Below are 14,419 nucleotides of genomic sequence, written 5' to 3'. Positions count from 1 at the left end.
TAAATTTCATTTTGTATGGAAAAGTATTTCTTAACAAAAATCAAACTATTTTCTAGAGATCTATAGGCTTCATTTTTCTGAATGTATGAGGAAGAGGTGTTAACATGACCTGAAAGTAGCTTAAACAGCTTAATGCTAAAAACTGCTAAATATCATTGCACCCGATTAGAAGAAGTTCTTCCTTCGTTACGGCCGCCATATTGGTTACCTATTAGAACGTAGAGGATAGGCGTCAAAATCTATAAACATCTGATAATATTTACAATCACGGCGGTCATCTGTAATATCTTCTTGTGGGTTTGGGTCCATTGATATGGCCGACACAGATAAATTAAATATAGATAGTATTATAGCTCGTCTTCTTGAGGGTAAGTTGCAGACCCCTCTTACCATTTTTTTTTACATTTGTTGTTGTTTTGTTTAGCGCCCAAATAGTGTTTTCTCTTAGTGTTGTTCTTTTTTAGATCTAGTTATGTTTGCCTTGATTAATCAAGTAAGTTTATTTCGCTATTTTATGTGCAAATAATGAATCAAATCTGTGAAAATCAAATCTTTAGAATGTAGTCTAGAATCTAGATAATTCTAAATCCTAGATCTAGATCATCATAGACTATGATAGACGACATAGAATATCATAGATGAACTAGATCTAGACTCTAGACATCTAGATAGAGTTACAGAGTAGTTTATTTAATCCGGACATTACATTAATTCGAACACTCGCTGTTTTTGTGGTCATTACATCTTTATTTTGATATTTAATATGAAACTAGCGCGCTGTAATCCTGTATAGTGTGCTTATCCATTTTCCAATTATTCTAACCCAATTTCCTTCCATATTTATATTACTAGATCTAGATCTAAATCATTTTAGCTGATTAATATAAGTATCTTAAAGGGAAACTCCGATGGTTTTGACAATTTTTGATGTGTTTTGATTTACAGATAATGAATATATTCTTTTTTCAAAATTTGCAATAATGAATAATAACTTAGTAATTGATGTTTTTCCGACGTAATTTTCCTGCGCATCCAAAACAGTCAGACTTTCACCGGGTTTCTATGTGACATCACAAAGGTGTTTTAATCTATTGACTTATTGTATAACAGGAGACCACACAGCAAAGTTTACATTCTCGTGAAAGAAATATATCTTTGTCTATGCAGTTAGATATAGGATCTTGTAAGCAAAGAGAAAATGCGTATTAAAAGTAGATTTACATGCTTGACTAATCAGGGCAGTGTGTATTTTTTCGCCAGGCCACTCAACACACAACAAACACTATCGCTTGGTTTTCTTGTCATGACCAACTACACATAGTCTCGACTAGCCTTACACTGACCAGCTTGTTCGAATCATGAGACACATGATCTATTTACTTCTTGGGATAGGGAGAGGCTTAGATGAAAATGTTACTTTTTTTTCCTTGAGTTGGTTATCCTAATGCTTTTGTATCTATCTATACACTATACATGTTTATAAAGTTTATATATATATAATATAACTGGGTCGTCACCAAGCCTAACAGCTACTGTAAGAATGAAGCGATACGATTGGTTAAATCAAGTTTCTCTTTCAGTATTGTTTAGGGAAGTTACGCATGAAGTAACTTAAAACAAAATCTCAAGGAATCCCGTTTTTTTTTTTTTTTTTTTTTTTGAGATGTCAAGAATTTACTGACTAATTTATTAAATATAAAATTTTCTAAGCATTTAAATAAAAAATTATATAATGTTTACTATTACAACTTTTTATGTAGAATTTAAATATGTCAATAACTCAAATTTGAAAAACTATCAGAGTTTCCCTTTAATCTTTTTAGGTAAGAAAAAAGAATTTTAGGTTGTTGTTTTTTCCTATGTTACCAGGATGACTTTACCTCTTCCTAGGGCTAGGGTTAAGTCAGTTAAGACTAGATTTATTTGTTTTAATTGGCTAAGTCTTTGCTAATGAGCCTGGCATTTTCTGTTTTTGGAGCTGATTAATTTGATTCATAAGCCAAGTTGTTTGATTCCATAAAAAAAAAATTAATAGGGTGTTTGAATTAAATTACAATTTTCTTACCAAAATTAATTTCAAACAGCCAGTTTTGGACATCAGTGTTAATGATCAATTAATATATTTGTTTTTTTTTTTTTATAAAGAATAAATCATTAAATGGGCAAATGTTTGGAGTGAGCTTGGTACATTGAAGTATTTGAAGTTAAAATTTAAATGCCTAGATCTAGATGTACTAGCTAGATACATCTAGTATCTAGATTTATAGAGAGAGAATATAGAGGATTCAGCTATTTAGGCAAGAATGGCCATCCTAACCTGTACTATACTACAAAAGATCATCTGTATTAGAAATTTATTAAATTAATAAACAAAAAACACAAACATTCAACAAACAACTAATCATGCAAGCATAAAATAAGTCTAAAATTCTGCGTACAAGTCACTATCCCAGTGGCCTAATTTCGGTACATTAAGTGTGTTCAGATTTTTTTTTTTTTGTTCATTTTATAATTTATGCATAATTTGAAAACATCTTAATGATTTCATGTGAGGGGCTATGCCTGGGGATCTTAAAATTTAGTTAATGTTAATATAGAATTAAAATCTGAGTTTATTGATGCCTAAATATAGAGACTGTCTGAAATGCATGTGACACTTCTTTTTATAAAATTTAGTCTAGATCTACCATACTGACCATAGTCTAGATCTAGAATCTAGATAGAGCTAATTTAGTTTTGAGAATCTTGTTTTAGACTGCTGTGTAAACAGTCACAGTGTAAACAACTGTTTTGGTCATTATTTTGTTACATAACTTTAACAATCTAAATCTAGACTTAGATTAGATCTAGTCTAGATCTACTAATCTAGTCTAGATCTACTCATTTACTGAGAGATCCTAGTCAATCTAGTTAAAAGTCTATAGACCATACCATTCATTTTTGTCTATTCTTGTCTCAGTTGACAATTCTAGATCTAGGCTGTAGTCTAGATCTAAATACCTTGATCTTAATTAAATCTTGTGAAATCTACTAATCTGGATGTAGACATCCTAGATCTACTATGCCTACAAAATAACACAGAAAACAAAAATCATTATGCAAGAATTATAATAAACTTAAATGAATAATTTCAAACTATACTCTATAGCATATATTTATAATCAAAAAATGTAATTAAAAACTTGTCAATATACTTTCATACAAGTCAGATTTACACACACACACATAAAACTTTCACAAAGTCAAATTGTATGCTTCAATACTTCATCAGTGGCTTGTTTCTGTACATATACAGTATAGCTGCAAGATGTCTGTCAAGTTAGAGTAGAGGTAATTTGTCTTGCTTGCATCTTTACTTCGTTCTCCAGCATTGTAAGTGTTCTGTCATTCTCTGAGGAAGTGTAGACACTGAGGTGATGCTTGTCAATAGACAGCTGAAATTCATGGTGCCATCCCTCAACTCTATTGTTTGTTCTTGGTAGACTGTCCTGTACTCATTCTCTAATGCTATCGAAAACCTTGGAGTCACTCTGCAGTTTCGTGACTGGCAACCAATATAGTTGTCCTCCCAATAGTCATACAAATTCTCTAAATCTGGCCAAGCATCATTTATATCTGCAGTTGGAACAAAGATGAAACAGACATTTGCGAGAGAAGAAAAGTGATTGCCATCTTAACTAATCCTGACACACTTAAGTTTGCCAATGTTGCGGCAACAGACGCCCTGGTTGGGTCAAAGAGAGATGCGCAGAATGGGGTCACTACATTTTAAATTATTTTTTTTTTAGCAAGTTATGCATTTAAAATATTAATGAAAAGGAGAATGGCAAAATTTTAAAATATTCTCTTTCTCTGGAAATACGGCATACCATTACATCTATTTATATTGAAGAAGATAGACACCTCAACAATAAATGCTGCCCAGGAACTAAAATTCGTATCTGTACACATCGTTTACAAGTCAGCGCTTTTTTGTCAGGTCACCACTAAAAGTAAATGCTAGAAGAATCCATAAATCTAACTCTAAATCTATTTAGATTTTACATGTATACTCAAACTCAGTCTATGAAAGATCTTGATCTAGAGCAGGCATGTCAAACTCATTAAGGTGTATGGGCATAGAAAACTTACTATGACCTGAGGGGCCGCAGAAAAAAAAAATCAGTTGCAAAACAGACTACTAGTTTTTTTGTAAATTAGAAATAATGCAATACAATAATTAATGGCATACCTGTCCCTTAGCTAAATTTGTAGTACTATTGGCTATTTAAAAAAATACTTTGATTACGCGTTATCCTGATTTTTCTGATGCTTGACATCTTTTCTGGGATACCATTTTATTAATGTCAGGTTGAAATGTGTTTGCCACTGACGCTTTCATCACAGATGACAAAATTTTGATCAGGTAATCTCGGATGGTGAGGTGTCATTTGTGGCTTTTATTATGGAAAAGAGCTGCTCATAGAGACCAGTGCATGCAAACATAGCTAGAATTCTGGCTGCAAATTTCCGCAATTCAACATACCGTTAAGGGTAAATAACTGTACAATTTTGGCACAGCCATTTCCATATACTTGTTACTTCAACTTAGAATCTGATTGCTATTATATCAGCTCTAGTTGCACATTTCCAGCAGCATTTTCAGAATCAAATAAGAATGGAGATACAAAACACGAAAACTCTTGCTCTTATGTAACGAAGTCACGAAAATGGTCATTGAAAGCATCTACTTACGATTCCAGGTGTAGGACTTATTTACCAAATGTCGCAGCCATATTTAATCTTTTTAGTTCCTGGCATGTTAAGTGAACAAGATTTTCACTTCATATTTGGTTTATCCACAGTCCTAATTTTGCTTGAAAGCATTTCACATGATTACTCGCAGTTGTGACAATTTTGTCTTTACTTTGAAGTTTCAAATTCAAGTCTTGCAGGTGACCAGTGGGATCAACTGCTAATGCCAAATCCTGCACACATTCGTCAGTTTGGAAATGTTCAACAGGTTCAACTTTCATTTTCAGAAACAATGCGATTTTCTCACGCAGTGCAAACAATCTCTTCAATATTATATGTCATGAGAGCCAGTGGACTTTTGTGTAGTAGGGAACACAATCAAATTTATGTCCAATGTCATCCAGAAATATTAAAAATTGGCAAGCATTAAAACCACTGGCACAAATAAAATTGAGAATCGACTGAAAACGGTTTTATGAAACTGTAATTGCTGTGCGCAGAATGTTTCTTGGTGAATGATGCACTGAAAATGAGCGAATTTAAAATTATCATGTCTCTCTTATTTTTGCAAGTAACTTTGCATCAAAATCATTTCATTTCTTGGTTGGTGCGCCATACCTTGTTAGACTAGATAGCTTTATCAAAGATAAATTGTACTGCATTATCACCCTCTGTCATTTCGCAAAAACATCCTCGCTTGTTGTGGTGTTATGCATAGAACAGAACTCAAGTAGTTCCTCGTGTATGTCAAAATTCCTGTCACAGGTCCTTATGAATATAACCAACTGTGCTACACCCTTTACATCAGTTGACTCATAGAGAACCAGTGAAAATAATTAAAAATTAGCTATTTTGTTCTTTAATTGTTCACGCAACCTGACTGACATGTCATTTATTCTATCTGCCACTGTGTCACTAGTTAACGCTATTTCTTTGAGTGCTTTCACCTTTTCTGGACAAATTATTTTGGCTCTAACAACACACTCCTTCATAAAATCACATTTATTAAATGATTTGCAATGGCTTACAATGAGGTTTGACAAAATGTAGTTTGCTTTCACTGCAGACTCACTCTCGTTGTTCAGTTTAACAAATACTATTTTTCAATTCAACTAGCTTGTCATCTCTTGTTTTCCAGCGTAATAGTTTAACATTATTTTTATAATTGTTTAGGTGGCCAAGGGGGCTGCATGCAAGGTGGTCGCGGGCCGGCCCCGAACACCCAGTTTGACATGCCTGATCTAGAGTCTAGATCATAATACTAATAGTAAATCAAGATCTATTAAAATATTAATCTATCAGATCTCATTTAATTTTAGGTCTGATTCCTCTAATTTGTAATCCTATCTACATTTAGATGTCTAATACATCTATGAAATTGTAAAGACATTTACAAAGCAAAATTTACAGAATTTACTATTATTACTAATCAAGTTCAAGGCTAGATATACATCTATATTCATTTATATCTTTTTTTTTATTCCATTTTATAACAGTTCGAGGCTCTAGACCAGGAAAAAATGTTCAGCTTACAGAGTCAGAAATCAGAGGGCTTTGTTTAAAATCAAGAGAAATCTTTTTGAGTCAACCTATTTTGTTGGAACTTGAGGCACCACTAAAAATCTGTGGTAAGATTAAGGAAGATGATTATTTAGATCTAAATATAGAATCTTTATCTTTGTATATTTACTTTTATAGATTTACACTCAATAAATTTTTAGTGTTATATGCCTTTGAAATCACCAGGCTTAGATCTAGCATTTTTTCCCCTCAGGTGATATTCATGGTCAGTATTATGACCTACTACGTCTGTTTGAGTATGGTGGGTTTCCACCAGAGTCCAATTACTTGTTTCTAGGTGACTATGTAGATAGAGGCAAGCAGTCATTGGAGACCATTTGCCTTTTATTAGCATACAAAATCAAGTATCCTGAGAATTTCTTTCTATTGAGAGGTAACCATGAGTGTGCCAGCATCAATAGGATATATGGATTCTACGATGAATGTAAGTTAATTAACTTCAATTTTTTTTTTTTTTTTTTTTTTTTTTTTTTTTTTTTTTGTATTTCATGTGGACATTTTTTGGTTTTACATTTATAAATATTGAAAGAAATGAATAATGATGGTTAATATAACTTATTTGTGCTTTCATTATTTTATTTTTTTATGTAGCTAGAGCTCAACAAGTCTGTTAAAACATGTTAGTGGTTTATTACTTAAAGACCACAAATAATCTGGTTGTTCATAACCCTAAACTTCTTTTTACTCTCTTATTACCATCCCAAACTGTTCCATTGGAAAGGCATTTTAGCATTCTGTATCACAGAATGAAAGAAAACCTTTATGTATTTTAGGGTTAGGAAAAAATTTAATTGAAAACTTAAGCTGTAGTTAAAAGATTGTAATGTTGTTGTTTTTTATACATACTCCGTAGAAGAGTGTAACTTTCAGTTAGTTTGAGAACACACAAAAAAGAAACTGAATCCATATGTGATACAATAATTAAGCAATACATTGAATCACTCTATGTCTTATCACTTTTAAATACTCATTCATCAAAGTAAAGCTCCACACCTTCTCAGTTTTTCTTTAGACCATCTTTTAAGTCAATCCATTACTGCAAGAACAAACACCTGAACACAAACTGAATGATTAATGTAGTATGGTTGTCCTTTAAATAAATTTCACTGTCCTTTTATATTTCAAATCTATTGTTGTTTTTTGCCACTGACTTCATTAATGCTCATTTTAAATACATTTTAGGCAAAAGACGATACAATATCAAATTATGGAAAACATTTACAGACTGTTTCAATTGTTTACCTATTGCTGCTATCATTGATGAAAAAATTTTCTGCTGCCATGGAGGTAAAAGTTGTTTTGAATTATACTGCACACTCAAAAATATTTTTTTATACCTAGTTTTAATTTTGTTGAAAAATATTTTTTTAGGATTGAGTCCTGATTTGCAGTCTATGGAACAAATACGACGGATAATGAGACCCACTGATGTGCCTGATCAGGGCCTGCTTTGTGACCTACTTTGGTCAGATCCAGACAAAGAAACAATGGGATGGGGTGAAAATGACAGAGGTGTATCTTTCACTTTTGGGGCTGAAGTAGTAGCAAAATTTTTGCATAAACATGACTTGGATCTCATTTGCCGTGCCCACCAGGTGAGATAAAATACAATAGTCTCAGTTGAGACTAGTAGGCTTAACATTTTATTGTAAACAACATCTATTATTATAACCCATGCATGCAAAAATTCCTGTAGTGCTGTATGTAATTTTAGGTGTTTTTTTTTAAAGTACTACATAGTTTTAAATGTACCTGTTGTCATGTAACAAAACGTGTCATTGATGGCCAATATTCTATTCATGTATAGGCTCAAGTGTTGTCACTATTTTAAATCTAAAATAACTACATCGTAATAATTAAACAACTCTTAGTTTCTTGTGGTTATAAAGTAGATTAAGCTGGTGACTGAGGTACAATTTCTAAAACCAATTACAGTGACATTTCTTTTAGGGTTATTAAACAAAAGAGTGTATAAAGTAATTTTCTTGATTATATTTTGATGTTTACTATCCAACCAGGTGGTGGAAGATGGATACGAGTTTTTTGCTAAGCGACAGCTGGTTACATTATTTTCTGCACCAAATTATTGTGGTGAATTTGACAATGCAGGGGCCATGATGAGTGTTGATGAAACACTTATGTGTTCTTTCCAGGTAATTTTCTCTTTTTCTCAGCCAAAGGATTGTGTACATGAAATTTAGTGCACACTCAAATAATTATTTGCAGAACTTTCAGTTATATTTATTTAGCTAACTTTTTTTTTTAATTCTTTTATATACCCCGGTATTTTTATATCTCTGTGATAATTGCAGGTATTAACCATTATGTTTTTTTCATTTAGTATAGTACTAAAAATATTCTTTTTTTCATGCTCAGTTTAAAATTACTGAGAAAAAAAAATCTTAAATAATTAACTTTATTTATTTTTATTTTATAGCCCATTCATTTTCCTTTAACCCACGAAGCGTCGTCGGCCGATTTAATCGGCCGCCATTTTGTTTCTGTGGCGTCTCGGCCGATTTAATCGGCCGACTTTGTATCCTTCATTTAAAAATAGAAATCCATGTTTTTAAGTAACTATTTTTAAACTGGTAAACTAGAAAAGGTTCTTCTACTCGTGGAAACAAGAAAAATCGTGTGTTTGTTTTTCATTCTTGTATTGTTACATTGAATAGCAAGTGGAATTTTTTTTCGTACACGGTTACAATCGGACTAATGTCTGATGCTGGCGAAGGTCCATCAGGTGTCAAAACACGTAAAGTATTAAATATTTTTGACATTTTTAACAATCCAAATAGTGATAGTGAGGATGATTTTGTTATTCCTTACATTAGTGATGATAGTGGAAGCAACGATGTCAGTGATGATGATGAAGAAGTGGGCAATCGTCTTGATGCTCAAAATGACAACACTAGATCTAGATCTAGTTTTAGTGAGACTGGAGATGTTTTTGGATGGAGTGAAATTTCCAATGCTGAGACAGATAGAATAAGAACTGATCCATCATTTATCACTAGAAGTACTAGCATACCACAGGACTGTAAAAAACCTATTGATTTTTTTCAACTTTTTTTAGTACCACAATTATTTGAGATGATCTTGAAAGAGACAAATAAATATGCCACTAATTTTTTAAACTTGGAATCAACAAAAGCTTGGATACAAAAGTTTCCAACTAGCAGATATAATTCTTGGCCAACTAATGGCATTGATGCCTCACTGCTTTCAAAGTATTTTGCTTTGCTTCTAAACATGGGCATTGTCAAAAAAAAGAAAACTGAAGACTACTGGTCGACTATTCCGTCGCAGCTTACTCCCTTTTACAGTTCCACCATGAGCTGTAAAATGTTTCAACTAATAAGTAGAATGGTGCACATTAATGATGTCACAAAAGAAAAGAAAAGGGGAGAAGATGGCTTTGATCCCTGGGTAAAGGTCAGACCTGTGCTAGACCAAGTGAACTTTAGCTCCAAAAAATTTTACTCTCCCACTCGTTTTATCTCAATCGATGAGTCTATGATTGGCATGAAAAACAGAATTGTTTACTTACAATATATGCCCAATAAGCGCCATGCCAGATTTGGAATAAAAAAGTTTCAACTTTGTGACTCTTTAAATGGATTTGTCATCCATATAGAAATTTATGCTGGGAGAGACTTTGACGTGCACCATGAAGAAGGGCAAGCGTTTGGTGTGGTGAAAACACTCATGGAAAAAAGCCAGTTACTCAACAAGGGTTTCATCCTGCATACTGATAATTTCTATACCAAGGTTCCCCTTGCAGAATTCTTGCTTGAAAAAAAAACTCTTCTAACTGGCACAGTAAGAGCCAATTCAAAGTTTCTTCCAATTGGTTGTCGTCAAAAACTGCCTGTTGGAATGTCAAAGTTCTGGAGAAAAGGAGAGATGCTTGTTGTCTCTTTTAGGGAGAAGAAATCACAAACTAAACCTGTCCTTCTTCTCAGCACTGCTCACAATGCCACCATTTCAGAGAAAAATATTCGTCAAAAGACACTAGTGAAGCCAACAATGATTTTTGACTACAACTCTTACATGGGAGGTGTCGACATGAGTGACAAAAAAATTTACCATTACGCCTCAGAACGCTCTACACGAAGATACTGGAAGAAAATCTTTCAAAATTTATTGGACATTTGTGTTCTGAATTCATGGATTATATTCAACAAAAGTGTGCCTGCTTCTCAGAAGATGAACAGAAAAACTTTCCTCACTTCCATTATTGAGAACTTGAATAGCTCGGCTAATGTGTGTGTTGTTCTACCACCACAAGTGGTATACCATAACCTTGTTTTGCTAGAAGGAAAAAAAGAAAGGGACTGTTTTGTATGCAGTAGCAGGGTCAGCAACAGATCCAGCAGTCTAGGTCGAAAAAGGTCTAGGCATTGGTGCCCAGCCTGTAGAGTCGGATGTCATGAAAATTGTTTGCCTCACCTAGTGCATGAAACAAATCAAGGACTCCATAGAAAGAAAAACAAAAACTGACATTTCTATTGTTTATTTTTAATTTTATTTCATTTCTTATTTGTTTAAATATTACTTTCTAAATGAAGTTAATAAATATTTCAAAAAAAAAGGAAGAAAAAAATTTAACAGTTTTTTTTTCATTTTTTGTTTTTGTTGTAAGCATGGTCGATTTACTAAAATGGCCATAAAAAAAAATCTGTTTGTTCAAAACATATAAAACTTTATATTTTTGTAAAGGAAATTGAATGGGCTATCTGATTATATCACAATTATTGCTATACTGATAAGTCTGTTTCTTACAGAGGTCTTTAAACCACTTACTAATGGTTGTAAAAAAACATTGTATGTTAATTGGGCCAAGGTCAAGGTCAACTTTATTAATTAGATGTCATCAATATATGAATAGGGATGTCACCTTCATCTGGGTCCCCTCCCATGTTGGCATTGAGGGAAACGAAGCCGCAGACAGAGAAGCAAAGAGAGCCCTAAATCATGCGGTGTCAGGAACCCAAATTCCCTACTCGGACCTGAGACAAAGTATTGCCTCTGCCACCTATCGAGAGTGGCAGAACCGATGGGAGGCTGAGACTCACAGTAAACTCAGGCAGATTGTGGCGGATGTCAGGTGGCGGCCCACATCTAAGGGTCTGACAAGGCGTGGTAGCACAACCATGTCCAGACTTAGGATTGGCCACACCTACATCACGCACTCTTTTGTACTGAAGAGAGAGGAGCCCCCACTTTGCGAGTACTGTGACTCTCGCCTCACCGTGGAACATATCCTCGTTGATTGCCCCAGATACCAGGATGTCAGGGCGAAATATTTTAGAGCCACTAATCTAAAAACACTATTTAATAATGTCGACCCTGGGAAGGTACTGGGCTTTATTCTGGAAGTGGGGCTATCTACGAAGATCTGATTTCTGAATTTGTGAACATGCACTATTTACATTAGATTTTTACCAAATATTTAAATTTTTACTACCTTTACTATTTTAACTGTGAATAGACCTTGATTTTAATTATATGACTGTATAGAATCTGGCCCTTGTTGTTTAGAGAGAGAGTAGTCCTTAAGGGACTGCAGGCACGACATGGCCTAAATTGTGCCGATGTGCCTCAAATCCAAAAATCAAATCAATATATGAAAATTCTTATTCCTTGTCCAATTACCTTTCAAAATATATATAGTTATATAGCTATCCAACTTCATTTTATTGCAGTTTTCTTCCATTTTGTAACATGTATAAAAATTGCTAAAATTGCCATGACGCCACCGAAAGTTACTTAATGACGCTTCGTGGGTTAAAATAAAATTAAATGTCAGATTATTTAATAAAATTAAAAAGTTGTGTTAGGTTTAGTAACTCTACCCTAGGTGAAAATTTGTGTTAAATCCGGAAAATTCCTTTTTTTTTTTATCAAAATAATTTGCACTGAAAGAGTTAAACTGTTAATGTTTTATTAGTGGTTGTTGTTGGGAACATATCTGCCAGTTCATCCATTTCACTGTTTTTTGTTGTTTGTTTGTTTTTTTTTTCAGATTTTGAAACCTGCAGATAAGAAAAAGTTTCCATATGGGGGATTAAATGCAGGACGACCAGTCACACCACCTAGGGGGAATCAGAAAGCTAAAGGCAAAATGTAAAGAAATATCTTTGTTGACAAATAAATTGACATTCATGAGGACTATAATTGTATTAAACAAAAATTAACTTGATCTGATTCGTCATGACTAGCAACAGAGACTTGTTAATCCATGGAGTAAGCTAGTTTTTTTTTATTATTCTTATTTATTTCGGCTATTTACTAAAGTGATTCTGTGGAAATAGTTTCTAAAGGAGATCATTTTGGCAATAACTTGTTTTCTCAAACTGGATTTATTACGTCTTAATTGCATCACGTGCTGTGTACAACCTACAAGTTTTTTTTTAAGGAACGTGTATATTATAGTAGTGATAACAAAGTCATGAGTTATTGGAAATGGAAAGGCCCTGGCCTGTCATAATCATGTCCCCCAGTATGGCGGCCTCCATATTCTATTTCATCATCAACAATAACAGGATTGGCTTGCTGTTTTCAGTGAGAGCAAAACTGTTTTGTTGATTATTGAAGGACATGGTCATGACATGAAATGGCTTTTTCCTTCATGTCTTTAGGCTGTTTTGTTTTTCAAAGAAAATAAACAATTCTAGGGTGTTAAGAATATTAAAAAAAAAGTTGTTCTCATTGTACAATAAAACAAAATGCCTGTATATATGTTTTCACTCAATGTCAATTGTTTTTACAAGTATTTCATGAACTTTTTTTTTTATTATTATTTATTCTTAATAGGCCATGAATTAACTACCCAAACAAAAATTAGGAGAAGGAATTTTGTCATACCTCTCTAAAATCAATCATTTAGATTAACTATATAAATACATTTTTTAATACACATTTTGTACAATCAGGGCAGAATTGAAGTATGTTTTTGTTCTGAAGATATGTTTGTATACGTACACTATCTGTTTTAGGTGTTTGTTGTTGTTGTTTTTTTTTTTTTTTTTTTTGTTTCCCTACGCAGGCATACATACTGCCGGACATTAATTTTGCTAGTGCTCACTTATATGGAATTTACATTAGTGTCTTTATATGTGTCTGGCACTTATTGCCCAGTGTTTGTGTCTTGGGACAAGGTTAAATAGGTCATTAGTACCAGTAATTTTTTTCTCACTTAGTACTGTATTAGTTTTGGATTTTATGTGTGTAATCAAAATGGAACAAAAACAAGGTTAACATATTTCAATTGTTAAAATTATATGAGTCAGCTATTCAAGATATTAAAGCAAGTCCTTTAAAATAATATGGTGTAACTTAACCATGGGTCAGCTCTTTGTAGTTGTCGTGTTTGTTTTATTCATTACATTGTTAGCCATTTCTCTCTCATATGCACTTATTGTGTTAAGAATGTGATGATTAAACAAAAGATAGTATTTTAACAGGTTGGTAAATCCTCTTACTTATTGCATGTCTTTTTAACCAGTATGAAACTAAATTGTTGACTTGTTTTGTGTCTCCAACGTGGGTAATCAGTTCCTTACAGTTTTGAAAGCAACCCCTGAGTAGTTTGGTGAATTGGTGAAATTCTTAAACTTACATGTTAGCAACAGTAGCATTGTCTGTTATTTGTTATGATCTAGTTGGTTTCAAATTTTAAAATATATATTTTTTTTATTTTATTATTAGCTGAGTTCTTTCCCAAGTAAACAAAGGACCAGCTAATTGATATCAAATAAATGTGAACTTTTCTGCCTTGTTTTGTCCATTCTTGTAGAAACAAGTCACTCAAGAAGCTCATTTTAAAGTTCTGATGCAATGCTAATACATACACAATGTGCACAGAACTATTACACACACACACACATGCAAGGTTACCAAGGTCATCTAAAAGTATACCTATATTCTACCATAAACATTCAGTGAATTTTAAACATTTTCCTATATTAACTTACAAACTGGGTATTCCAAGAATGGTACTGGGTACTATAACTAACCTTAAAATCCACGCAGTGAAAACTTGTTTGTTTAACACCCCTTCATGGGGAATGACATACTGGATTCAGGTTTTCTTTGGATT

At 33.1% G+C, this 14,419-nt stretch overlaps 2 protein-coding genes across 2 annotated transcripts; both read left to right on the top strand.

Annotated features, from left to right (window-relative positions):
- The first annotated feature begins 159 nt into the window (after window positions 1-159).
- LOC106068476 (serine/threonine-protein phosphatase alpha-2 isoform) lies at window positions 160-14,091 on the top strand. Its single transcript, XM_056005162.1, has 7 exons — window positions 160-368; window positions 6,231-6,362; window positions 6,509-6,739; window positions 7,498-7,602; window positions 7,687-7,910; window positions 8,334-8,468; window positions 12,344-14,091. The coding sequence occupies exons 1-7, from the start codon at window positions 314-316 to the stop codon at window positions 12,446-12,448; spliced, it is 987 nt and encodes a 328-aa protein (XP_055861137.1). The 5' UTR covers window positions 160-313; the 3' UTR covers window positions 12,449-14,091.
- On the top strand, window positions 8,475-12,332 carry LOC129921911 (piggyBac transposable element-derived protein 4-like). The gene has a single exon (XM_056005161.1). The coding sequence runs from the start codon at window positions 9,031-9,033 to the stop codon at window positions 10,816-10,818; it is 1,788 nt and encodes a 595-aa protein (XP_055861136.1). The 5' UTR covers window positions 8,475-9,030; the 3' UTR covers window positions 10,819-12,332.
- Window positions 14,092-14,419: the final 328 nt, after the last annotated feature.

This window comes from Biomphalaria glabrata, chromosome 12, assembly GCF_947242115.1.
Source record: "Biomphalaria glabrata chromosome 12, xgBioGlab47.1, whole genome shotgun sequence".
Classification (NCBI taxonomy): Eukaryota; Metazoa; Mollusca; class Gastropoda; family Planorbidae; genus Biomphalaria; species Biomphalaria glabrata.
This window is presented reverse-complemented; position numbering and strand designations above follow the sequence as displayed.

Bases quoted from the DNA above. Each gene is read 5' to 3' on its own strand.
- LOC106068476 (XM_056005162.1), top strand. From the start codon at position 314: ATGGCCGACACAGATAAATTAAATATAGATAGTATTATAGCTCGTCTT. The intron at 369-6,230 runs GTAAGTTGCAGA...ATTTTATAACAG, and splicing joins TATAGCTCGTCTTCTTGAGG to TTCGAGGCTCTAGACCAGGA. The intron at 6,740-7,497 runs GTAAGTTAATTA...AATACATTTTAG, and splicing joins ATATGGATTCTACGATGAAT to GCAAAAGACGATACAATATC.
- LOC129921911 (XM_056005161.1), top strand. From the start codon at position 9,031: ATGTCTGATGCTGGCGAAGGTCCATCAGGTGTCAAAACACGTAAAGTA.